This window comes from Eretmochelys imbricata, chromosome 14 (genome assembly GCF_965152235.1).
Source record: "Eretmochelys imbricata isolate rEreImb1 chromosome 14, rEreImb1.hap1, whole genome shotgun sequence".
NCBI lineage: Eukaryota > Metazoa > Chordata > Testudines > Cheloniidae > Eretmochelys > Eretmochelys imbricata.
Genome location: NC_135585.1, coordinates 41,239,806 through 41,265,578, shown reverse-complemented (window position 1 = coordinate 41,265,578; position 25,773 = coordinate 41,239,806). Strand labels below are relative to the sequence as shown.

At 49.9% G+C, this 25,773-nt stretch overlaps 2 protein-coding genes across 2 annotated transcripts in view; both read left to right on the top strand.

Moving 5' to 3' along the window:
- LOC144274842 (zinc finger protein RFP-like) overlaps positions 1–25,773 on the top strand; it is a 49,325-nt gene that overhangs the window by 10,694 nt on the left and 12,858 nt on the right. The gene's annotated exons all lie outside the window — the stretch shown is intronic.
- Positions 3,686–17,550, top strand: LOC144274841 (E3 ubiquitin-protein ligase TRIM7-like). Its single transcript, XM_077833938.1, has 7 exons — positions 3,686–4,126; positions 5,298–5,393; positions 8,392–8,622; positions 11,608–11,630; positions 13,380–13,495; positions 14,805–14,879; positions 15,718–17,550. The coding sequence occupies exons 1-7, from the start codon at positions 3,719–3,721 to the stop codon at positions 16,599–16,601; spliced, it is 1,833 nt and encodes a 610-aa protein (XP_077690064.1). The 5' UTR covers positions 3,686–3,718; the 3' UTR covers positions 16,602–17,550.

Here is a 25,773-nt window from a genome sequence, read left to right as displayed (position 1 = left end):
TGGTATGACCCTGACCCGGGATGGCTGCCAGATGGGCCAGGAGCTCGGCTAGCCCCGGGGGCAGCTGTGCAATGGTTAACTTTCCAGCATGGCCCCCCGCCCAGGGAGGGAGCCCGAGACCTGTAACTGGGGTAACTATGCAGGAAATAGCCTTGACCCCTGCGGAGATAACTTCTCTGGCTCAGGGGTTAGGGCCAGCCAAGACAAGCACATTGTCGGAATGGGTGTGTCAGTTTCTAGGGGGTTAAACCCAGAGGAGGTTAGGAAGGGGTTAAAGCCAGGGGAGGTTAGGAAGCTGTGGAGGACGGCATCCACCATACCGGCATGCGATATGGGTATCGCACTGTGGACGCAGGCAGCTGGACAGTGGCAGTCCCTGTTCGTGCTTTTCGCAACTTGGCTCAAGGAGAGGCACTGCAGGAGGTCAGCCCCCAGTATGCAGCAGGCTCCCCAGCTTTGGGGGAGGCCCCTGACGTCTTTGTGGGGAGAATGGTATTAGCGGGATTGTTAACTGGGTGGTGTCCGGCCCGTGCCCTGGGGAGAGCGATCCCCAGGACCCTGTCCGAGATCGTGGTTCCAACGGCCGAATTAAGGCTTAGTGCAGCAACGTTGCCTGAAGATGTTCAGATGGCTATGGGAGTGTGGAGGCAGGGAGAGCCCCTAGACATATCACACCTTAAGGAAGTGGCGCGCCAGGCCACCAGAGCAGTTGGTCAGCTGGGAGCTGGGATTCCTGCTCCCATTGCTGCGGCTGTACCCCCAGCGCCTCAACACAGGCGCCCCCCATGGGACACCAGTCAGCTCCGCATACAGTTGTGGATGGCCTTAAAGGACCAGGGGGAACCCATGGGCCAATGGGACGGGAAACCCACGGAGTCCCTAGGACTCCACTGTATTCAGCTGGAGTTGAAGCTCCCAGAGCCAGGAGGCGATATTTGGGCCAAAAAAGCAACCTCAAATTAGGGGAGCCCCGACTCTCTGAGCTCCCAATAACTGGGAGAGGAAAGCACCCAGGGATGGACCTGGGTGGGACCTCTCCAGGTGGACTCGGCAGGAAAGTTGCAGTCGCACCTTTGGGTGGGGGCGCCATATGAGCACCCTGAGACATCTGAACTAGATTTTCTGGCGCTGGTGGACACCGGCATGGCTGTCTCACTGCTTCCCTGCCCTGTGCCGGGAGTGCCAATCCAGGGAACCATTGAGATCCAGGGATTTGATGGCACCTTGGTGCAAGGACAAGTGTTGGGATGACTGGTCACCCGGGTGGGGAATCATACCCGAAGATGGCCCTGGATTTATAGCCCCGCAACTACAGAACCAGTTTTGGGCATAGATTGCTTGCGGGAGGGAGGAATAGTGGTTGATTGTGCTAACAAAGGTTTATAGAGGACCCCAAAGAAAGACTGGACCCCTGAAGTAGGGAAGGGAGATACCGGATTGCTGACGGTAGTATGTTGGGAGTGGCGGCAGTGACCGGGGATAGCAAGGAGGAATGGAGGAAGCATTTTCCCCAGGCATGGGTGGCTCACAAGCTGGACTGTGGTAAATGGACTGGGGAACCAGTGAAAATAGAAGGACCAGCGGTCCCCCCACAGAAACAATGTCCTATCCCCACTGTGGCATGCCAGGCAGTAGCAGAGATAGTTAGAGAGCTGGAAGGGCAGGGAGTAGTGAAAAGAATGACTTTCCCCTTTAACTTCCCCATATGGCCTGTGAGGAAAGCTGATGATGTCTCACGGAGACTGACTGTCGACTATCGGAGAGTCAATGCAGTGACCCCCCAGTGGGCACCAGTAGTCGCAGACATGACCCAGGTGTTGCAAGACATACCAAGGGAAGTGATAGTGTTCCAAATTGACCAAAGCCCCCATAGGAAGTGGGTCCATTGGGGACAGCTCAAGCATGAAGGGGGAACCACCCTGACTCCATGTTCCTCTCTACGGTTTACAATGTTTAAGTCTTTTTCGCAGCTTCTGTTTTTCAGAGCACCAGAGAGAGCTGGTACCAGCTGAAGTACAATTGGAACATACCATGGTGCATTGTGGTGACAAACTTCTATGTTGTCTGATGTTCTGTGTTTTGTGTTTCGTGTTTCATATCTCATGTTTGTCTTGTAGCGCTTGTCTCATTGCTAGCATTACGGTGTATGGTGTTTGGGGAAAGGGGGGATATTGCATTAGGCAACAAACCATACGCACAGCCCTTTGTAACTCTAATCAGACCCCTCCCTCTCCCTACCCCTCCGCCTCCTGCCAAATTGTCAATCACACACCTATCCCCCTGGTGGCCACCTCTGTCCAAAAGCCTGTGATACATCAAGATTATTACTGCCTCTTTACCGATTGTTCACCTCCCCACCGAATGCTCTGATTTTCATCTCAATGTAGTACATGAGAATGGCTGTTTGACACTCATTACATCCGCCGGTCAATATTTTGATATGTATTTTTGTTACTGTGGACATGCTACGTGTAATGAAAATCTGGAATTGCTCCGGCAATCGAAGCACTGGCATGGATGAGCGGCGGCATGCCATCCCCCTTTGGATGATCACCACAGTTTGGGTGACCAAGGGGAGGGAAATGTTTTGTGTAAAGCCACCGCTCAATCCAGTAGAATGTGATTGTCAGATCTGTAACTTTTCAGTCATTGCTAGTATGATCATTGAGTTCTGTAACCTTTTGCAAACTTTGTAACTTTAGTTATTGTTAGCATAGCCCTTTAAGTTTTGTAACTTGTGCAAGCTTTGTAACCTTTTCAGTTACCACTTTGTATAACCTCCAAGCTTTGCAATGTTCCATCAGGTGATCAGAGAGAGTGTGAACAAGGGAGTATGTGTGGGAGATAAGGGAGTGTGAACCAGGGAGTGTATGTGGGACTGGGTGGAGAGGAACTGCAAGGAGAAAAGAGCCAGGAGCCAGGTTTGTCTGATGTAATCTGCCCTGAGAAGGTGATCACGGAGTCCTGTAAAGAAAAGAAGAACCTGGTATGCATGAAAGGAACAAGGTCTGGGAATGCTTCTCGGTGATGGACACAGAAGGAAAAACTCAGTGTATGTGACAGGAGCCACCCAGTTCTAGCAAAAGGAAGGCATGCACACAAGCCTCCTGCTTCTTGACTTGCTCACTGGCCCGGATCCGTGACTGCAGGCGGACACACCAGATCTACTATGCTTCGGCTTCTCGGGTTCCTCTGCCGTCTCCGGTAACTCTCCACCTGTGGGGGTGCATGAGGGTATGAATGCGGGGAATGTGTGCGTGCATGAATAATCTCCATCCCTTTTCTGTTTGATCCAATAGCGGCATTTAATAAAACCAATATAAGTGTAATCCTGGGTTGGTTTCTAGGGAAACTGAGGTAACAAACAAGTCACTGTATGAAATTTTAGTTTGCACTGACTTCGCTAGTGCTTTTTATGTAACCTGTTGTAAACCGAGGCAAATATCTAGAGGAGTTGGTGTGCCCCCTGGAAGACCTGAGTTCCCCCAGGGGTACATGTACCCCTGATTGAGAACCCCTGGGCTGAAGGACCAGAGAGATGTATTCTCCTCTCTAGGACTCAACGGGGTTGTACACCAGCACAATCACACAGCTCCCAGCACAGCCAGGGTCACAGGAGCTCAGCCAATGAGAGGGATCCAGGAAATGAAACCTGCAGCTGGGCTGTACCAGAGAAGTGAAACTAACTTGGTCCCCCACATCTGCAGTGCAGGGAGCAATGGCTGCTGTGCAAAAACTCCAGGATGAAGCCACTTGTTCCATCTGTCTGGAGTATTTCAAAGCCCCGGTGTCTATCCACTGCGGGCACAACTTCTGCAGAGACTGCATCAGCCAGTGCTGGAGGGAGTCGGAGCCCAACTTCTCCTGCCCCCAGTGCAGAGAAACCGCCCAGCAGAGAAACTTCAGGCCCAACAGGGAGCTGGCGAACATGGTGGAGCTAGTGAAACAGTTGAAGTTACAAGCAGGGAAAGATCCAGAGGGGGAGCAAGTGTGTGAGAAACACGGGGAGCCTCTGAAACTCTTCTGTGAGGAGGATCAAAGCCCCATCTGCGTGGTGTGTGACAAATCCAAGGCTCACAGAGACCACCCTGTGATACCAATCGAAGAGGCTGCCCAGGAGTACAAGGTAGGAAAACACCATCAATGATTCGAAACCCAGCTGGCAGGAATTGGATAAAGTCTGACCTTGGAATTACTAATCTGTGTTCTTTAAAGGCTTTATTTTTAGTGTAGGGGGTCTGTTAGGGTGATCAGATGTCAAGTGTGAAAAATCAGGGTGGGAGTTAAGAGTCCTATGTAAGACAAAGCCCCTGATATCAGGACAGTCCCTATAAAATGGGGACATCTGGTCACCCTAGGGTCTGTGAATTAGACCTAAGTCATGCTGCCTTTTGCCTGTTTAACAGCTCTCTTTGTAACCAGGTTCTGTAGGAGCAGGACAGATTAAAAAATGTATTAAAGCTAAGGTTAAAAAAATTACATAGTACACAGGTTAAGAAAAGAGGGTCTGTACATCTGGGTATAGTGCTTAGATTATCCACAAATACAGGGTTTGTTTTAAAAGTCATAAGATACGTAGCACATAATCAGCAATAACCCAAATTTAAGTGAATACATTTAACAATACAGTTTAGATATTAGCATCCAAGTTTTTGGGTACATCACTTATGAAAAGATATACAGAGAGTGGGTTGTGGAAAGCAAATATATCAATGAGTGAAGACTGTCCCTCAATAATTGAAAATTCGGGGTAGGTTGTCCATTAGAAAATACAACCATCAGGGTAGTATTTCAGTCACACGCAAGGAAATGAAGAATGAATCTCTCATCTGCTATAGCGGCTCAGCTGCGGGTAGCCTCTCACTGGAAAAAGAAAAACAGCCCAACCAGAGAGAAATTTATTCTGCCTCTGTCTGTGCCAGTCATTTCAGTCTCTTAAGAGTAACAACTCAATTCTTCCTTCCAAAACATCCTGGCCAATCATAAACCAGCACAGTGGACTATTCAGAGCCTCTGGGTTACATGGATTATCCAGACCAGGGTTATAATACTGCTAACCAATAAAACAATCCAGTAAATTGTGAGATGCAAATCTGGTTACATTCAAAAGCTCTAAGAAGTGAGTTTTCCTACAAACTGCACCAGCAACTCCTGTAAAGTTGAATACATTGTGTAAATTCTTTCTAAAGTCTGAATCAGATCCATAGGTTTTGTTTATTTAAATTGTTTTCTGTGAAGAAGACAGCCAGGATGCCCCTCCCAGCAGAACAGATCACATACCGTGTTTCTTTGCTCAGGAACGAATCTGGACACAACTGCAGACCCTGAAGGAAGAGAGAGAAAAACTCCTCAAATACAGACAGGCCAAGGAGGGGAAAAGCCAGGAATACCTGGTAGGTTCCTGTTATGAATCTGTAGGTTGGTGGTGGGGGGGAATAACACGACTACTGCTTACTGACTAAGGGTGTCTCTGAAGGCCGACCCCCCCCCCTCCATTTTTCCCTCTCTTCAGGATCCTTTAAGAACTCTCAGAGGCTTTCTCTGGTAAATGGTATCCCTAGTTTCATACCAGAACCAGTTTACAACAAGCCAAAGTCCATTCCAACAACACAAAGAAAAAGTCCATATTTAGCTCTAGAGAGAGAGAGAGAAGGTGGGTGAGGTAATATCTTTTATCGGACCAACTTCTGTTGGTGCAACGTACAAGCTTTTGAGATGCTGGTCCGCTAAAAGATGTCACCTCACCTACCGTGTCTGTCTAATATCCTGACCAGCTATGGAAGATATTTAGCTCGGGCACTTTCTCTCTCCCTCCCCTGCCCCCCCCGGGCTCTTCTTCCATTCTGGTCTGATCTCCCAAATGTTCCCCCTCACTGGAGCTCTGACACCCATTCCCAAACATAGTCAGGGTTTCCCAGCGCCCTGAGCCTCCTGCTCACTGGGCTTTACCCTCCTAGCTTCCTGGTGTCATAGTCCTGCCGGAGCCTTCCTCTGCAGCTATGTGTACACTGCTGCCTAGGTCAGCAAAACTTCTGTCGCTCAGGGGGGTGAATATTCCACCCCCCCCGAGCGACGTCAGTTACGCCGATATGTTCACAGTGCTTCTCCCACCGACATAAGTTATGCTGCTCACGGGTGATTTTTTTTTATGGCAATAGGAGAACATAGAGCGCTGTACGTGTAGACATTGCCTTCCTCTTTGCACTAGCCATTCCCTGAGGACAGCCACCTCTATCTGCTCTTTGCCGGCAATTGCCTGATTCCCCTCAGGTGGGGCTTTGTCCAAAATCTGGATTGGTTTCACCCAGTGGTCCCAAAACTTTTGAAGGTCGCACCCCCCCCCCATCCCTGTCCAAGCCTGCTCCTGCTGGGAGTGGGGCCATGGCTCCGGATGGGGGGAGAGGCTGGGGCTGGAGCCACAGCCAGGGCCTGGGGGGCAGGGCTGGAAGCAGAGCTGCGCCGAGGGGCCAGGTGCGGGGCTGGGAGCTGAGGCTGTGGCTGCAGGTGGGACTGGAGCAGAGCTGGGGGCGGGGAGGGGCTGGGCGGCACTCCCTCCCTGCCCCCTGTGGGGGCTGGCTCAGGCCCCGCTGCACCCCCTGAAGGGGGGAGCGCCCCACAGTTTGGGGACCTCTGGCTTAGCCCCACACTCTTCAGCTCCTGGGGCAAGTGGCCCTGTTCCAGGGTGTGTCTTGGGTTTGCACAGCTCCTCTGTTCCTCTCGCTCTTTGCATGCATGTTTGCAGCCGTGTGTGCATCACAGTTGCCCACTTTCACGCAGTAAATAAGCACCCTGACTTTCACAATAAGCCAAAAATCTAGCTAATCCCATTTCAAAACAAGGCCAAAACAAGCCAATCCCTAAGAACCCCAACACTCTGTGAGACTAGATCCCCCTGGCGTGCAGTCTGGGACTGTGGTGGGCCCACTGTGCACCCCTGACTCTCTCCTCCCCTTGCCCTGCGTGCTCCCCCTTGCCCCTGCTTGCTGGGAGCCAATCAAAAAAAAGAAGCAACAAGCCAAACAAGCAACAAGCTACAAGCCCAAAACTAGCCAATAAGCAACACATAAGCCAATTAAGCCAAAACCAAGTCCAATGTCTGCATTTTTTTCCTCGGATTTGGCATGTCTGGTGTGTGTCTTTCTTTTGTCTCTGCATGAGCATCGTGATTCTCCTAAATTGTTTGTTTTGATCTATACTGATTTTCACCCCTTCCTTCGGCTTCTGTCCCAATAAACTGCTGCCCTTGTCGCTCTGAAACCTGCTCTTGGAAGAATCTGGTTTGTTGGAGCCCATTGATCAGATGATACATGAAGAGGCAGCAGAAAGACAAATTAGGGCCAACACAGCATTAAGAGACATTATGACCAAAGTGAGAAGCTTTAGGGGAAAACGCTGATCTACTGGCGTGGGGGGAGTTTCTATCAAAAGGCCCTGTTGACATTTCACAAGTGGCAATGAAATTCTCTTGAATGTGCACATCTGGCCATGGGGGGGTCAATGAAAATATGTTACTTTTAGGGCTGTCAATTAATTGCACTTAACTCAAGTGATTAATTTGTTTTTAGTTACCTCAATTAAAAAAAATTAATCACGATTAATTGCAGTTTAATCTCACTGTTAAACAATAATACCAATTTAAATGTATTATAAATATTTTGGATGTTTCCTACATTTTCAAATATATTGATTTCAATTACAACACAGAATACAAAGTGTACAGTGCTCACTTTATATTATAATTTTTGATTACAAATATTTGCACTGTAAAAAGGATAAAGAAATCGTATTTCAATTTACTTTATACAAGTACTGTAGTGCAATCTCTTTAACATGAAAGTGCAACTTACAAATGTAGAATTGTTTTTTACATATCTGCACTCAAGTATAAAACAATGTAAAACTTTTTAGAGCCTACAAGTCCACTCAGTCCTACTTCTTGTTCAGCCAATCACTAAGACAAATTTGTTTATCTTTATGGGAGATAATGCTGCTTGCTTCTTATTTTGTAGCCAGCGTTGCAAGGTATTTACGTGTCAGATAGGCTAAACATTTGTATGCCCCTTCATGCTTTGACTTCTAGATTGCATCTTTTGTTTATCTTTTTTTACAGTGCAAATATTTGTAATAAAAAAAAAAAAACAATGTAAAGTGAGCCCTGTACACTTTGTATTCTGTGTTGTAGTTGAAATCAACATCCAAAAATATTTATAATAAATTTAAATTGGTATTCTATTCTTGTTTAACAGTGTGATTTAAACTGATTATTATTTTTAATCTTGCAGTTGATTTTTTGAATTGTTTGACAGCCCTAGTTAATTTACATCTGGTGCAAGGTATGCCACGACATGTCCCCTGCCCTACCTTTTCCTTATTTGTGTCTGTCCGTGACAGGAGAAGACGGATGATGAGAGACGGAAAATCATGTCTGACATTCTGCAATTGCGCCAGCTGTTGGAGGAACAAGAGCGACTCCTGCTGGCCCAATTGGGAAGCCTGGAAAAGGAGATTGGGAAGATGCAGAATGAAAATGTCACCAAACTCTCAGCGGAGATTTCCCGTCTCAGTGAGTTGATCAGTGAGATGGAGGGGAAGTGCCAGCAGCCCGCGAGTGAATTCCTGCAGGTGAGACCCCTGATTCTTGCAAGGCATTTGGGGAAGGGGGAGAGGATAAAACTCATGAGTCATGGAGTGCAAAATTCAAACCTCGGTATAGAGCTCACAGTGTGTATTTTTTAAACAAATTCTGTTGCTATTAATGAATTTTCCTCCTCTTGTGAGTAGGTGTTGTACCAATAAAATAAAAACCAGCAGGATCTTATTAAAGGGAAAAAGGCAAAATACCACATTTATTGTGAATACAGAAAGAATCCTAGTAAGCAGTTAGTTATAGTTATAACATTCCATTCAATCTCATATTTATTCACACATTCATTCATTCATACACACACACACACACACACACACACACAGGTTCTGCAAGGTTGTTATCATAGTTACCAGCCTTAGAGTTGCTCATGCCAAGCCACTAGCAAGGTGGCCTGGACATGAGGAGGGAGCAGGGCCTTGTCAGATGCTCATCTGATGCTCCTGGAAGTTGGTTTGCAGAATCAGACCCCCAAAGTTCTCATTTTTTAGAGTCTATTTTTATAGGAATTTCTTCCTATGCCAGTCTATGGGAATTGCTGCTTCATGCTGTTGCTGAATCAATCAGCAGATAGCACATTCCTGACGGCTCCAAGATGTTATCTTGTTCTTTGGTTCTCCCATTCTTGAGGCTGTTGGGTGGATTCCAGTCTGCCCTCCGGGGTGGGGGGGGGGGTGTCCTCTGGTTATTTCCACTTGACGCCTTCTTCAGCCGATGGACACTGGATTCTTAGGCTGGCACCTCCCTGATCATTCAGTTATTATCCACACCAAGCATCCATCCACATACATCCTCTATCTCTATTTTAATCACAATTGTTAATACAACAAAAGGGTGGGGAGTCTCTGGGTGCTATTTCTGTTGTTAGAGTATTGCTTTGAGTCTCTCTCTCTGTGAATTGCTTTGAGAATAGACTCTGTCTTAGAATGTACTAACACAATTAGCAGCTTGCAAGTTTCACACATACAGGGAGAGAAACAGTACCAAAAACCAAGAGACCTCTTAATTAGTAATACCCTGGAATTTAAACTCTGGGGAATCAAACTCATTTGTGATTTTAATACAGAACTTCTTTAATATGATCCAACATAGGAAACTGAGACCCAGCGAGATTAAGGGTACGTCTCCGCTGCAAGCAGGAGTGTGACGGCAGCTCATGTCGACACGCCTGAGTCAGCGTTGATCTAGCTAGCTCCAATAACAATTGCTGGGAAGCCAGGGCAGTGCAGGTGGCACCATGGACTCACTGCTCAAGTACATACCCAGGGTCCCAGCTGGGGTGTATAATCCATGCTGCTGCAGCAGCTTCACTGCTGTTTTGATTGGAGCTAGCTCACGTACGTCCCCACATGCTGCACATGCAGTCACACCTCGGATTGCAGTGTAGCCGTGCCTTAAGTGAGTGCAACTCTGCCTGTGCCCAAGAGCTGAATGGAGTTTTCCTGCACCTCAATCACGTGCTTTGCCAGAAAGCCAAACGTCCTCTCCTACCAATATCATTGCCCTCTGCTGGCTGGGTAAAGAACCCAGGAGAAGGGCTTAGAAGGCAGATATGCTAACCAACTTAAACACCAACTTAGCAGCATTGGGATGGTGTGTAGCCAAATACCGAGGCCCATGTGGCTACTTCATTCAAACACAGATCTGGGCATGAGGATGATAATTATTAATTACTGTTACACTTATTTGTGTTCCAAAGTGATTGTGACAGGGAAGTACAGTTAACTAAGCAGTTAGGTACAGAGGATATCCCTGAGATTACACTGTTAAAAAGAATCATAGAAAGTAGGACCGGAGGGGATCTCGAGAGGTCATGTAGTCCTGTCCCCTGCATGGAGGCAGGGTCAAGTATTCTCTAGGCCATCCCTGACAGGTGTTTGTCTAAACTGTCCTTAAAAACCTCCAGTGACTGAGATTCCACAACCTTCCTATGTAATTTGTTCCAGAGCTTAACCACCCTGCCAGTTAGGAAGCTTTTCCTAATGTCCAACCTAAACCTCCCTTGCTGCAATGTAAGCCCATTGCTTCCTGTCCTGTCCTCGCTGGTTAAGAACAATTTATCACCCTTCTCTTTATAACAACCTTTTACATACTTAAAGATGGTTATCATGTCCCCCTTCAGTCTTCTCTTTTCCAGACTAAACAACCCCAATTTTTTTCAATCTTCCCTCATAGGTCATGTTTTCTAGACCTTTACTCATTCTTGTTGCTCTTCTCTGGACTTTCTCCAATTTGTCCACCTCTTTCTTGAAGTGTGGTGTCCAGAACTGGACACAATACTCCAGTTGGGGCCTAATCAGCATGGAGTAGAGTGGAAGAATAACTTCTTGTGTCTTGCTTACAACACTCCTGCTAATTCATCCCAGAATGATGTTTGCTTTTTTTGCAACAGTGGTTACACTGTTGACTCATAATTAGCTTGTGGTCCACTATGACCCCCAGATCCCTTTCCGCAGTACTCCTTCCTAGGCAGTCATTTCCCATTTTGTATGTGTGCAACAGATTGTTCCTTCCTAAATGGAGCACTTTGCATTTGTCCTTTTTGAATTTCATTCTATTTAATTCCTACCGTTTCTCCAGTTTGTCCAGATCATTTTGAATTCTAATCCTGTCCTCCAAAGTACTTGCAACCCCTCCCAGCTTGCTTTTGTCCACAAACTTTATAAGTGTACTCTTTCTGCCGTTGTCCAAATAATTTATGAAGATATTGACTAGAACTGGATTCAGGAGAGATCCCTGTGGGTCCCCATTTGATATGCCCTTCCAGCTCGATTATGAACTATTGATAACGCTTCTCTGAGTACGGTTTTTCAAACCTTAGAGCAGGTATGTCGAGGCTTCTATTGCTCTGGTTTACGTGTGAGATAAATAAAAAAATTAATGGGCACCGAGATAATTTGTCAGCTCTGATTCATGTCCCTGTGATACGGAGCTCTTTTTCTCTCTCTCTCTCCCCCCTCTAGGATATCAGAAGCATCTTGAGCAGGTACGTGGCTCCTCACTTCCTCTGATCCCTCACGGTGCTGGGAAAGGGCTTGCATATGCATCTTCCCAGCCACTAATCTTCCCTGCTTAAAGACATGCTGGGTAGAGTTGATTGGGAGACAGGGGATGAGTCACTGGATGGTCCCCTGTTCTGTTTGGTCCCTCTGGGGCACCTGGCCTTGGCCACTGTCGGCAGACAGGACACTGGGCTAGATGGACCTTTGGTCTGACCCTGTCTGGCCGTTCTTATGTTTTTATGATTAACCAACCCCCCCACACCCCAAAAAAAACAAAAAAAAAACCCACGGGGAAAGAAATACAAACATGGCAAAGTCATTTTTGTTCCACAAGCTTCAAAAAGCAGCGTTTCCTTTTCCTTAATGTACCTATTTTCATTTATTTACTTGGGTTTCAAGAAAGTATTTTCCTTTTTTTCCAATTTAAAAAAACCCCACCGAAAACAAAAGATTGACAACACAGTTTTCAAAAGTGCCTGAGTGACTTAAGAGCCTGAACAGCACCAGACTTAGACTTCTGGGGCCCGGAACCTCAAAGGTATTTAGGCCCTTCACTCCCATTGATTTCAGTGGAAGATAAGCACCTAAATATGTCTGGCAGTCTGGGCCTAACCCTCCCCCACCTCAGTTGGAGGGAGTACTTGAACTGGGGGTTTCCAATGTCCACGGTGACTACTGGAAGCCCTGGGCTAGAAGTTCTGAAGGAGTCTCTTCTCACCCCAGCCATTTTGTGTAAGTTCTCCAATAGGCATGGGTGGCGCGTATAAAAGGCCAGGGAAGGCTGAGCCTCCTGAAAAGGCTGGCCACGCAGGGGGGAAATGCTGCAGATACAGCACGGGTCACCTGTCTGGAGGCGTGCTGGCCAGCCACTGCCTTTGGAGAACCAGAAGCAAAGCTCCATGGAAGTGGGAAGGTCCCCTACTGGTGCCTGGACCATGGCCTTGCCTTCGCTCCGCCCTACCCCCACTCGACCTCTTCCCCCATGGCCCTGCCTGCCTCTTTCCACCCCCGCTGTGTTTCTCTTCCCCCGAGGCCGCTCCCTGCCCACCGCTTGCTCCTCTCCATCCCTCCCCGCCGCCCCCGGGTTGCTTGCATAAGTAGGAAAAAGTGATGGGGCCAGGGCTGGGCCTCCAGGGGAAGAGGCCAAATAGGGGCAGGGTCTCAGGGGCATGATCTCTAGGGTGGGGCCATGGTCCAGCCACCAGTGGCCCCCGCCTCACTTCTAGGGAGCTTCCGGCGTGTGAATCTCCCCAAATGGAAGACTCATGTGCCACCTATGCCAATAGGGACCCAATCCAGCAGAGGTGATGTCTGAGCATGGTTACCAAATTGGGCCGCACGGGAGGCTTAGGCAGAGGAATGCCTCTCTTCCCCCAGTTATTGGACTGTTCTGGGGCTTGGGCATCCGGACATCTGGTGAGAAGCAAGAACATAGGCACCTAGGGCACTTGCACTGTGAAAATGTCAGTGCTGAGCAAATTTAGGTGCCTTTAGGGTTTGGCAGCAGCTGGAGCACATGGATTGTGGCACCTAAAATCGGGACATTGGCACCAAAATCTGAGGTTTTGTTGCCCAAGTAACTTTGTGGAGCTGGGCCTACCTGCCCCGAGTAGAGCAAGTTATCCAACAGGCTGCTCCACTTCCCAGCTTTCACTTCCAGGATGATCAGAACATAACCAATGCATAATTACACAGCAAACTGCGATTCCTTAGCAAAGCCTGTTTCTCTCTAGGTGTGAGAAAGGGAAGGCCCAAGTGGCGGTGGAGAGTCCTTCTGAGCTGGAAAAGAGAATCTGTGATTTCTCCCAGAAAAGGATCATTCTGGAGAAGTTTCTGAGGGAATTCAAAGGTATCAAGAAGTGCAAATCAAAATGTCACTGTGGGAAGACATGGGCTCTGGATAAACAGTGTTGATGTCAAGCCCAACTCAATAATAGTAAAAAAATAGGTTATACATTCCCGGGAAGGGCCAAGGGAAGAGAAAATGTTATATCATAAAAATAAGACCAATCTGATCTTGTAAAGGGGATAAGGCAAAATGCCGCATTTATTGTAAATATAATACAAAGATAAAAACACACAATTCTATGTCACTACAATTCCTTACTTATACCTTATTTATACACATATCCATTCATACATTCATTCTGCTTAGTTGTTATAGTTAACCAGCTTAGAAGTTGCCCGTGACAGAGTACTGGCCAGGTAGCCTGTTCACGAGAGTGGAGCCAAGTCCGTGTCAGATGCACATCCGATGCTCCTGGAGGGTGGCAGCAGAACCAGACTCAAAGTTCTCACTTTCTAGAGTCCATTTTTATAGGAATTTATTCCTATGCCAGTCCATGGGAATTGCTTCATCATGTTGTTGCTGAATCAATCAGCAGATGGCACATTCCTGACGGCTCCGTGCTGCCAGATGTTATCTTGTTCTTCAGTTCTCCCATCCTTGAGGCTGTTGGGTGGATTCCAGTCTGCCCTCTGGGGGTCATCTGATTGTCTCCACTCTGCGCATTCTTCGGCCCATCGATACTGAATTCCTAGGCTGGCACCTTCCGAACCATTCATTCATTACCATTATTCATCTGAACCAATCATTCATTCACATACGTTCTTTATCTTAATCACAGTTATTCTACTGTCTTTTTAACTTTTGGGGTGTTGCTAATTCATTTGAAACTCCCTGTCTTTTAATATGTAAAGTGAGATAAAACTACAGAGGGTGGGAGTCTCTGTGTCATTTCTAAGAACAGTTGTTGTCACAAAATGTCAATATCAATTACAAAGTATCACTTAGAGCAATTGAGTAGTTTACAAGCTTTACGCAGACACCATCAGCAGCTTGCAAGTGAACAAGAGACCCGAAAGATCTTTTAATTGGTAGTGCCCTGTACTTTAAATTGTGAGGGACTAATCATGGAGAATCACAAATATAATTATGGGGAATCACAAAATATGCCTACAAAAATACAATAGAGAACCAACAACAACAAGAGTGAATTTTATTATTCACGCTCTCTTCCTTTGTTTCTCTCTCTGGGTATCTGAGCTCCCTTCCCCTGTGTTTGTGTCACAGAAATAAAGCATGTCAGTTGTAGGAAACCTTATCATAAATATGAGTGTATGAAAACGCATCTCTTCTCCCCCTGTCTTCTCTCTAGACATCCTGGTATTTGAGCTGGAGGTGGAAGGGAGTCAATTTTTGGCAAAGGAGATGGAAAACGTAGGTGAAAAGGGTAAGTTTTCCCGGGGATATTGTAACAATGAGAAGAACCGAAGAGAAGACGGGTTTGCGGATCTGGATTCACTTGCAGAAGAAAAGTCTGGGATCAAACAGAGCCAGTTTTCCACCTCATGGTAGTTTCCCGCCTCCGGAGACTTGTAGGAAAAGGGCTGGGTGGAGAGGCCATTACTGCTCTAAGCATACGACTGAGAAGAGGTGATATACAGATGCGCTGGGAGTCAGTGGTGTGATGTCTCCACCTCCCAGTGTCTCCTTGGGGCATGACTCCCATCATTCTCTCTCCTCCAGTCCCATTGCTTTCTTGTCTTTTCCTCCTGGACTCTGATGCCATATTCCCACACTTCCTGCCCTTCCATGGGCTGGGTGCCCTTGCACGGGTTGGGTGCCCTTCCACAGGGTTCCCACTGTCTTCCTTCCCCATAGGCGGTGGGTCTCTCCTTCCACCCAGTGTCACTTCCATTTCCCCATGCTGTCCCCTCCTCCCCCCTTCCCTCTGGGCTAGCCAGAGGGTTTCCCCAGTGGACAGCTGAAAACTCTCCCTCTTTCACTCAACTTTGCCCCCACTCCCACCCTAGCTGTGGGGGTACAGCAGCCCCGGTAGGAGCAGATGCAGAGTCAGTTCTTACAGTGCCTCCTAGTGCCTGGCAGAAGGGAGCTGCCGTGAAATGGCCGCTCAGCCCCCTGCAGGGGCAGCTCCCTAGGACCTGAGACAGGCAGGAAATCAGGGAGGGTCCCAGCCAGGACAGGGCTACTGAGGAATGTGAGAAATGGTCCCAGCCTCCCCCGGGGCTGAGCTCTGCCCCTAACACTCGGACTCTCTCTCTCCCCAGTGAATGTGACTCTGGATCCAGACACGGCTCATCCCAAACTCATCCTGTCTGAGGATCGGAAACATGTGAAATATGGAGATGCCTGGCAGGATCTGCCCCACAATCCCAAGAGATTTGATTCTTCTCTCTGTGTGCTGGGCTGTGAGGGATTCACCTCAGGGAGACATTACTGGGAGCTGGAGGTGGGCGAAGGGGGAGGCTGGGCCGTGGGGGTAGCCAGAGAGTCGGTGAAGAGGAAGGGACCGGTCAAATATAGCCCTGAGGGAGGGATCTTCTCTGTAGCTCTGCGCAGAGGTGAGTACTGGGCACTCACCTCGTCTGAAGAAATCCCTCTCTCTCTGAGCTGGGTCCCCCAGAGGATCCGGGTTTCTTTGGACTATGAAGGGGGACAGGTGGCACTTTTCGATGCTGATCGCAAGTCCCTCATCTTCTGCTACCTGAGGGCCTCTTTCACTGGGGAGAGAGTCCTCCCTTTCTTCTGGGTGGTGGGAAAGGTGTCCTGGCTCAGACTGGCTCCTTCAGAAATGAGGTTTCAAATCCACATCTCCAACAGTCATTTTCCCCAAAAAGGTCACCATCGTGTCTGCTTCGCACCCCCAGGGTTTCTCCAATATCCAGAAAGAATGAGCGGCACTGAATTAAACCTAGCCACTGCCTCAGCAGAGCACGCAACCCCTGTCTCAGGCAACTCTCGGCTCAGTACCTTCCAACAAAGGAAACTGAGGCCAAACACTTGTCACCCCCGCAGGCCGATCCACCGCTATCCAGCCCATGCCACCTACCCTATAAGGGGAACAGAGCCCCATTCAGCCCAGGCAGCCACCCCCCAGCCCACAAAAAGGAAAAGTTTTTATTCCCTGTCCGACTTCCTGAAAAGTAAATAGTTTCCAGCTGCCTTGCTCCTCACTGCCCCTGTGCCCCCAGGTAACAATCTCCAGTCCCCGGCCGCTCTGCTCCCCTTCACCCGCTAGAAACTGTCTCCCAGTGAGAGAGCCCAGAATGAGCCATTTTCTCTCTCCCTGGAGAGAAGCTGGGAGCTGCGGAGGGATCTAGGCCCCTGTGGGCCCTGATGGCTGGGAATGGCCAGCCAGGGAGGAGCTGGAATTCTGTTCCTCACCTTCCAGCTAAAGAACTAGCCTCTCCCCTGCTGCCCTAGTCACTCCTTGGGTTACGGAGGTGGTCAATAGCGCTGGGCAGGCTGGGAAGTTGTTTGACTGGAGGGGAGCAGAGAGGGCAGAGCCCCTTGGAGAGGGAGGCTTTGGAGTATCAGTCACTTTGTGAACGGGGCTGAGGTTTCTGTACTGTACTGATTAATCTGCTTATTTTAGGAGCAAGGGGCCAGGTTGCGGCTGTGCAATGGCTGCTTATTGCGATTCCTGTGCCAGGCTGATTCCTGAGTCCGTCCTCCTTTGTTTGTGTCCGCCTGCTTTCTCTCCTCATCTACACAGATTGTGAACTCTTAAGGGCAGGGGATGTCTTGAAATACAGCACCATTGGCCCCAGAGCCCAGACGTGTACCGGCACGTGCTAACACAGTTCCAGTACTACACAATAACATCAATGAACGACTTGCCACTGGAAGCATGTCTTTTTCTTTACAGCACCGCTTTGTATTTTTACAGGATAATTGGAAATTAAGATTCCCCAGCTGCAAAGAGGGTTTGGTGGACATGAGGCAGTGTTATTTGAGCAAATTCTCTTTTTTTTAAATGATTCACATAATCTGGGCTCAAAGTGTTTTTAGAACAGGGTCTCTAGAGGATGCTAAAGGGTCCTCTTGTCTGGGCCATTTGGCATTAAATACAGAAATAAACTCAGAAGTGATCAGAAAAAGGGTTGCTGTTTCTTTGTTTGCCCCTTCCCCTCCCCCCCTTGAAATGTTCTGTGCCCTCAAGATGGGTTACAGGGAATGGTAGCTGCAGCCAGATGAACAGCGCCCCCCTTTGTCAGTTTAGAAATGGGGCAGATGTGGACAAACCCTCTTTAAGTGGAAAATGCGGCAAACATCTGTATGTGACTGGTCACCAGGCCCAAATGATAGAGCACATCATATCTGAATGTCCCCTTCGTTCTTTTGCCGGGGACCTGAAGGACGTTCATCAGCTCACTGCTGCGGCAATGTGCTGGCTATTAAACTTAGATTTACCTTTGTAGGTGTTGTTATCTACTCAAGCCATAAGAAAGAAGAAGTAGTAGTTTAGGAAGTATCCTGCCCCGTTGCACTCTGTTTAGCCTGCTAGATCCAAATCTTGACGTCTCGATGGAGCTTACATAGTCAAGGCCCCGTGTACAGGCCTCGGGACAGACATCACAGTTATTAATAGGGATCCAAACTAGGACCTTCAGCCCCCAAATGACTTGCTCCTACCCTTGGGGATAAAGGAGTTAGGCCCAGATCCTTAAAGGTGCCTAAATCCCTTTGGTTTCAATGGGAGTTAGGTGCTTGAATACCTTGTGGGCCTTACTCCTTTATGGGTATGTTTGTGTCTCCCTTACCCTAAATCTGAGCAGGTGGAGGAGAGAGGAAGATGTGTCGAGATTCTCCCTTCAGGGATAGAGAGGAGTGGGGCTGGGGTCTCTTCCACAGGATACCTTCATCCTCTACAGCTCTCCCATCTCCTCCACTGTGACCACAGGACTAGCTGGGAGCTTGCTGCAATCACTCAGGTTGTCTCACAGCTCCAGCTCCAGCATCCTCAAAGATGCTTAGGTGCCTAAATCACATATGAGTTAGGCACCTAAATATCTTGGGCCCTGTAGTCTTTCTATAGACCTCAGCTGGCTGTGGCTCAGATCCCCAGACTGCCCAGGAGTGGGGAAGGTGACTGTCTTGAAGTGAAAAATCTTATTTGAATGTTAGAGATTAGGAGATACTCTTATCGCAGTCTGATTTGCCTTCAGCAGATCTTGCTTCTGGTGTTTTTTACTGTCAAGATACTTTGCTTTAACCATATTGATCCAAAGCGCTGGTTGAGCAGAGGTCCCACTTCCACAGTGGATTACAAGTTCCCTCATCAGTCGGGGAAGTGACCGTGTGTTGTGCAGAGCCAAGGATATGCTCCAAGCTCAAGGAGAAATAACAATGAATCATCAGGGCATTTCCCAGGTTGTATTTTCAGCTACAGATTAACAGGATGTTGCCCGATTTTATGGGCGATTAATAGATAATATGGGTTATAGGCTCGCCAGTTCATCTGATCAGAAGATAATAAGGTTCTTAGCCCAGAATCAGGCTACATAGAATTTGCAAGGACCTTCTATAATAAACCTATTGTAATAACAAAGAACATACTTCTAATGTAACAAATGATCAAACTTGTAAGAAAAGATATATGGGCAAGCAATCAGAATAGCCCTATATGCCACAAGCCTGAACGGGATTAATTATATAACTCAGTAAAGCATTCCTGAACAGGAAATGTGCTAGAAATGAAGACACTTTGGTTTATTTTTGAGGGAAATCTCCAAGATTTCCTAGGATTGGGTAGCAGTACCAGGAAATGCTGCTAAAGACTGACCATCCCAGAGGGGGATTTAGTCCTGTAGGGACCAGATCCTCAAAGGTGCCTAAATCCCTTGATCTGGGCCTAAAGGGAATGCTTAGATCCTGTCTTTCCCATAAGCTGACTCCACCCTCACCAGCCAGGCCCATTCTATTCTATTTATTTAATTTGGTTGAGTGAATTTCCTGGTAGCGAAAGGCTGTCAGACTCTGGGAACCACAATCCTTATTGATCTATACCACAGACCCAACACAGGCAGCTCTATACTCAGCACCTCTTTCAAACTGCGGGCTTTTTGTTGTAGTGTAGACGTAACCTCAGAGTTTTGCAGCTAAATACAAGGTGGAACAGATAAGGAGTTAACACATGTTGCAAGGTGAAGTGAGCAGTTAACCCCTCTCCGGCTCAGGACAGAGAAGGTTAGTGGGTTACAGATTGGTGTAATGAGCCATAAATCCAGTGTTTTTTATTAAGCCCATCATTTTTGGTATCTAGCAGAAGGCAGAGAGAACAGAAACCCAGAGATCCAAGGAGACATGACCTCAGTGACTCCTGCACAGGAAATCCAAGAGGAAACCAAATGCTCCATCTGCCTGGATTATATGAAAGAGCTGGTGAACGCAGAGTATGGCCACAACTTCTGCTGAGTCTACATCACTAACTACTGCGAGGCTGGGGGAAAGGGGGATTTCGAACCTTTGTGCTGCCCAAACTGCCGAGCTCGGATTCAGAAAAGGACTCTCCAGCCCAACTGGGAGCTGGTGAATAGTACTGAAACCATCAAACTCCTGGAAAGGAAGGGACAGGAGAAGCTGTGCGTAAGACACCAGGAGAAACTCAATCTGTTCTGTGAAGAGGACGGGGAAGTCGTGTGTGTGGCATGTTGGGAATCGGCAGAGCACAGATCTCACAAAGTGCTTTTCGCTGAGGAGGCTGCCCAGAAATACTAGGTAAAGTAGGAAACACTCTGCATCCTGGCCAATTCAATCCTTCCCTTTTCAGACTAATATGTGCATGAACGGTGGGTATAATAGGCCAGGGCAGGCTAAGCCTCCCCTAATCCAGGCTGTGGCCCCACCCATGCTCCGCCCTTGCTCCCCCTCTCCCCCGAAGCTGGCGGGGGCTCAGCACTGCTGCTTTCCCCGAAGCCCCACCCCTGTGCTGCCCCTTCCCCCTGAGCCCCTTCCCCCCCCCCAAGGCCCTGCCTTGGAACTGCCTCTTCCTCCCAAGGCCCTGCCCCCACCCTGCCCCTTCATGCTGCCCCTTCCCCCAAGGCCCTGCTGCTGCGCCATCTCTTCCCCCGAGTCTCTGCTTTGGTGCCACCCCTTCCTCCTAAGGTCCTTCCCCCACCCTGCCCCTTTCCCCCCGAGGTCCCACCCTCATGCCACGCCCCTTCTCCCCAAGCCCTGCCCTCATGCTGTCCCTTCTCCCAGAGCCCCCCAAGCCCCCACCCTCGCACTGCCCCTTCCCCCCGAGGCCCTACCCCTGCGCCGCCCCTTCCCCCTGAGCTCCTGCCCTCACGCCACCCCTTCTCCTGAGGCTGCCTCTTCCCCCTAAGACTCTGCCCTCTGCTCACTCTTCTCCCTCCACCCCTCATTTGCCCTTTCAGCCAGTAAAATGTGGGAGGGCTATGGCCCCCTGGACCCCCCCGTTCCGGCACCCCTGCTTCACAGTCACGATGAACACAGCAATCCTCCCTATCCTTCAGGGAGCATTTACGGGGCTGGATTAAGGCACGGGATCTATGGACCCCTGCCTACGGCCCCCTGCTCTTGGAGTCTCCTTCTTGCATCCGATGAATTGAGCTGTAGCTCACGAAAGCTTATGCTCAAATAAATTGGTTAGTCTCTAAGGTGCCACAAGTCCTCCTCTTCTTGCATTGGAACCCCAATTCTGCCACCCCTCCTTTTTGTAAAGTACACTTTTAGCCTTCCTGTCTGCAGAGAAAAGCTTGAAAATGAAAATCAAGCATAGGTGACCCAGTGACATCAGCCTGAGTTTGCAAAGAGCCTGAGAAAGTAGCTGGAATCCCCAGCACAGGCCTAAGGGCACGTCTACACTTAACACGCCTACGTTACTACCCCAACGCAGCTGTGCCACTATAGTGCTTTGGTGAAGATGCTCTATGCTAACGGGAGAGAGCTCTCCCACTGGCGTAGTTAATCCACCTCCCTGAGAGGCGATGCCTATGTTGGTGGGAGAAGTTCTCCTGTCGACATAGCACTGTCTACACAGGGGGTTAGGTTGGTATAACTACGTCGCTCAGGGCCCAGGGTGTGGATTTTTCACACCTCTGAGTGATGCACTTGTTTCACTATAGGTCTGTAGTGTAGACCAGACCTAAGTGAGGCAGGAGGGGAAGTGTGCAGTGTGATCAACCAGGACTCCCAAGTGGACACACCATAGTCGTGAACTAATTAATGGGGGGGCCCTACTGCCTCCCCATCTCCTCCTGAGTATAGGGGTCCTCTGGTAGCTAATCCTGGTGGGGAAGGATGGACCCTGCCACCAGCATCCCCAGTGGTGGGTGGAAGGAATGGGGCCATGAGGGGGGACTCACGGGGGTGGGAGGGTGGGCATACCTTGGTGTGTCCAGAACTCCAGATTGATTTAATCTGGCTGGCCCTGGGAAAGGTTCCCAGCTCATTCATTAGGGTTATTACACATTGCGTTGTTACCCACATTTCATTATTCACGTACAGAGCAGCCAAATGGGTACTGGTGTCTGACATGTAAACAGGTCCCTGACCCCAAGGGCTTGCAGTCTATAAAGATGGATGCAAACCAAAGAGGAGGTAGGAAGCCAGCCGAAAGTGGCAAGTCCCACCCACTCTCTCTGGAACATGCTCTGCCCAGATCCACACACACTGTGCGTTAAAAAGACCAGAGTTATTTACTCTCCCTCCCGGCAGAGCGGAGCTCAGTGCAGGATCAGAGAGGGAGGGCAGAGGTGGCTGTATGACAGCTTTCCACCTTGTTATAGTATCTGCTTCTCAGGGGGGCCGCCTGGACCCCCAGCCCCAGGGACTGCTCTAGCTTACAGTCTGCTGCCATGGCCTGCAAACAGCCAGAGTGCAGTGCGGTCTGGTCACCCCAACAGCTGGCCCCTATGAAGGAGGCTGAGAAGAGGATGGCAAATGGTCATACTGCTGGTCCCGTGTGGCCAGGGATTCCCTCTTGTGCCAGGGGATTCCCCCATGGGCAGGTGCAACATGTTTCTACCTCTTTTATACCACACAGAGGCTGGGATTGAACCCAGAACTGGCCGCTTTTGTCAGTGTTACTCACTTCCACCCCAACAAGTGTAAACTCATTTCTGGGGATCAAACTATCCAGATCGCTCAGAGCCAGGGCAGCGCTGGGTGCAGGGCCCCTTGCTGCTGTGCACTGTGCAGCCCGAAACGATGGCTGTCAATATTACTGCCTGGTGAGAGGATCTAGGGGGATCGCTGGAGAGAAACCTCCCACCCAGCACCTCCGGCCAGTGGGTTTTCAGACAACTGGCATCACTTCCTCCTGCCAATGGAGATGCTATAAAAAGAGTTTAGTCAAAGACTAGATTATCTCCATGCCTCCTGGCCCCACTATTCCAGCGCCCCTGCCCAGGTGGCAGGGTTCGGGTTCAGCCCCAGGTGGCAGGGCTCTGGCTTAATTTCTGTGATTTTCTGTGAAATTCAGCTTGTTGCTCGCGTCCTGTCCGTGACTTTTAATAAAAATACCCTTGCCAAAATTGTACCCTTACCCATAACTCTTCGTGAGTTTGTGCCTTCTCTGTCTCTCTGTGCACTTTATCTGTTTGTGGGCCAGGAACTGTTGTCAGAATAGCATGATTTTCAGTGCTGCATCCTGCCTCCTGCTGCCCTTTCTGCTGTTAGCCCTGGATTGCCACAGGCGAGTGATAACAGATTATCCTAATGCCAGAGATCCCACGTTATACACAGAATGTCGGGCCTCCAAGAGAGCATTAGAAAAATCTGCTCTCTATCATCCATAGTGAATATTCCTTACTAAACATTTTACGGTTGCCCCTTTGGCCCAGGAGGTTAGCCAGAATGGGGGCCCTGCACAGGGAGAAATCAGTGATAACAGTCAGCTGTATTCTTTAGTGTAATCTTGTTCATTTGGGGTGAGAAAATGCATCAAGTCCTGTTTCCCTGAACACAGTACAAACAAACAGCAGCAGGCGATTTTCTCACTCAGAATTCCCCTCGTCTGCCTCGCCAATGAGCTCTGTGCCCAAAAAACTGTCTCAACTTTCTCGCAGGTTCATATACACGATGTCTGTTTGCCTCTAACATGCAAAAACTGGAAAACATGGGTGGGGGGTATCATTGACCAGAGGAGGCTAAGCCTCCCCTAACCCAGGCCTATGGCCCCCACCCACGTTCCCTCTCTCCCCTGAAGCTGGCCGGGGCTCTGCTCCAGCTGGTGGTTAGGGGCTGGGCGGCTCAGGCTCAGCATGAAACGTCCCCATTGACTTCATTTACTCACAGGAGTAAAGTTAAACCCCTGTGAGCAAGGGTCTGCAGGATTGGGCCCTTAGAGAACTGCTGGCAAGGGGCAGTAAGGCCCAGAGCCCCAACAGTATTTAGGCACCTAACCCATGGGAGTTAGGTGCCTAAATACTTAGGAGAATCTGGGGCCGAAGTGCACTCCTTCCTCCTCCCTCCCCATTACACAATACCAGAGGGGAGCAGGGCAGGAATTGTCTCTCTCAGAGGGCCTGTCCCCACAATCACACCCCTCCCAGACCTGCTCCAGATGTGGGCCAGATCACGCGCCAACTGACGCTTAGGTGGGAGAGACACAGCGATGCGGAATTGGGCTTCCCGCCTCGGAGATACAACCCAACCCCCACCCCGGGGTATCGAGGATGCTCCTGATCCCATAACACTGGACAGCTGGCAGCATACAATGGGCAGCCTTACGGAGTGCTCAGGGCAGCGCCCTCAAAAGAGGGACGATCCCGGGAAAGCCTGGAGAACTGGCAACCCCGTTCAGAGCAGCCACACGCACAACGAGCGAGGACCTGGCAGCGCCTGTCCCTCTGCGGCTGCTGCAGCTGGCTCTGCCCCCTCCTGTGCATCAGTCACTGGCACAGCTACTCCTCCACTGTCTCCCCAGCACTGAGATCCAGTGCACTTCTCCTTGGAGCTCAGCCTGGGGGGAACCCAGGGGCGGCGCTCGGCTCCTGGCTTCCGCCAGCCGCCAGTGAGTGCCCTGGGCCTGGCACAGCTGTGGTCAGGCTCCAGCCATGCCCGCCTGTTTGGGGGTTGTTGCAGGAGGAGGCCCACAGGGATGTCTGTCTGCCTAAGTTGGCCTAGCGCAGGGGTCGGCAACCTTTCAGAGGTGGTGGGCCGAGTCTCCATTTATTCACTTTAATTTAAGGTTTCGCATGCCAGTAATGCATTTTAACGTTTTTAGAAGGTCTCTCGCTACGTCCATATATTATATAACTAAACTATTGTCGTGTGTACAGTAAGCAAGGTTTTCAAAATGTTTAAGAAGCTTCATTTAAAATTAAATTAAAATGCTGATCTTATGCTGCCGGCCCGCTCAGCCCGTTGCCGGCCTGGGGTTCCGTTCACCTAGGCCGGCAGCGGGCTGAATGGGGCCTGTGGCCGGGACCCCGGGTGGCAAGGGGCCGGCAGCCAGAACCCCAGACCAGCAGGGGGATAAGCGGGGCCGGCAGCCGGGACCCCAGACCAGCCATGGGCTGAGTGGCTCAGCCTGCTGCCACTCAGCCTGCTGCCGGTTTGGGGTTCCGTCCGCCGGCTCCTGCCAGCCAGGATCCCGGCTGCCGGCCCCGCTCAGCCCGCTGCCGGTCTGGGGTCCCGGCCCTGTCCACATAGAGTAGGTACCTACCTTCTCCCCGGTTCTAGCCAGTCTCTTTCTCTCTCTGCACTGAGAGGAGGGTGGGAGTGCGCTGAGAACAGGGCTGGGGGTGAAGGAGCAGGCTGGGGGTTGGGACAGGAGGTTTGGGTGTGGAGAGCTTACCTGGGCAGCTCCCATTTGGTGCGAGGGGTGCAGGTGGGAATGTGGGCATGTGTGTGTGTGCAGGAGCTCCCGTTTGGTGCTCAGGGTGCGGGTGGGAATGTGGGGGGTGCAAGAGTCAGGGCATGGGGTGTGGGGGGGCTGGGTATGTGAGGAGGGTGCAGGAGTCAGGGCAGGGGGCTGGGGGTGTGGGCTGGGGTCGTGGGAGTGCTCCCAGCCCCCTGCCCTGAGCGGCTCATGGCAGGGGGCTGGAGGGGATATGCCCTGATTCCACTCTGCTTTTCCCTCTCCCCCTCCGTAGCAAGGGCCTATCGGCAGCAGGGAGGGAGAGAAGGAGGGGCAGGAACCCAGCACGCTGGGGGAAGAGGCGGGTGGAGGGGGAAGCTTGCCTGCCCTGCAAGGAGAGAGCGGGGGGCCGGGGGCGGAAAAGAGCAGGCCGGGCAGGATTTTTAATGGCACGCTGCTGTCTGCCGGGGTCCGGCAGACAGCAGCGTGCCATTAAAAATTGGCTTGCGTGCCATCTTTGGCACATGTTCCATAGGTTGCCGATCCCTGCCCT

Excerpts from the sequence above, each read along its gene's own strand:
- LOC144274841 (XM_077833938.1), top strand. The coding sequence starts at position 3,719 with ATGGCTGCTGTGCAAAAACTCCAGGATGAAGCCACTTGTTCCATCTGT. Across the intron at positions 8,623-11,607 it reads CCGCGAGTGAATTCCTGCAG|GATATCAGAAGCATCTTGAG; the intron begins GTGAGACCCCTG and ends TCCCCCCTCTAG. Across the intron at positions 14,880-15,717 it reads GGAAAACGTAGGTGAAAAGG|TGAATGTGACTCTGGATCCA; the intron begins GTAAGTTTTCCC and ends CTCTCTCCCCAG.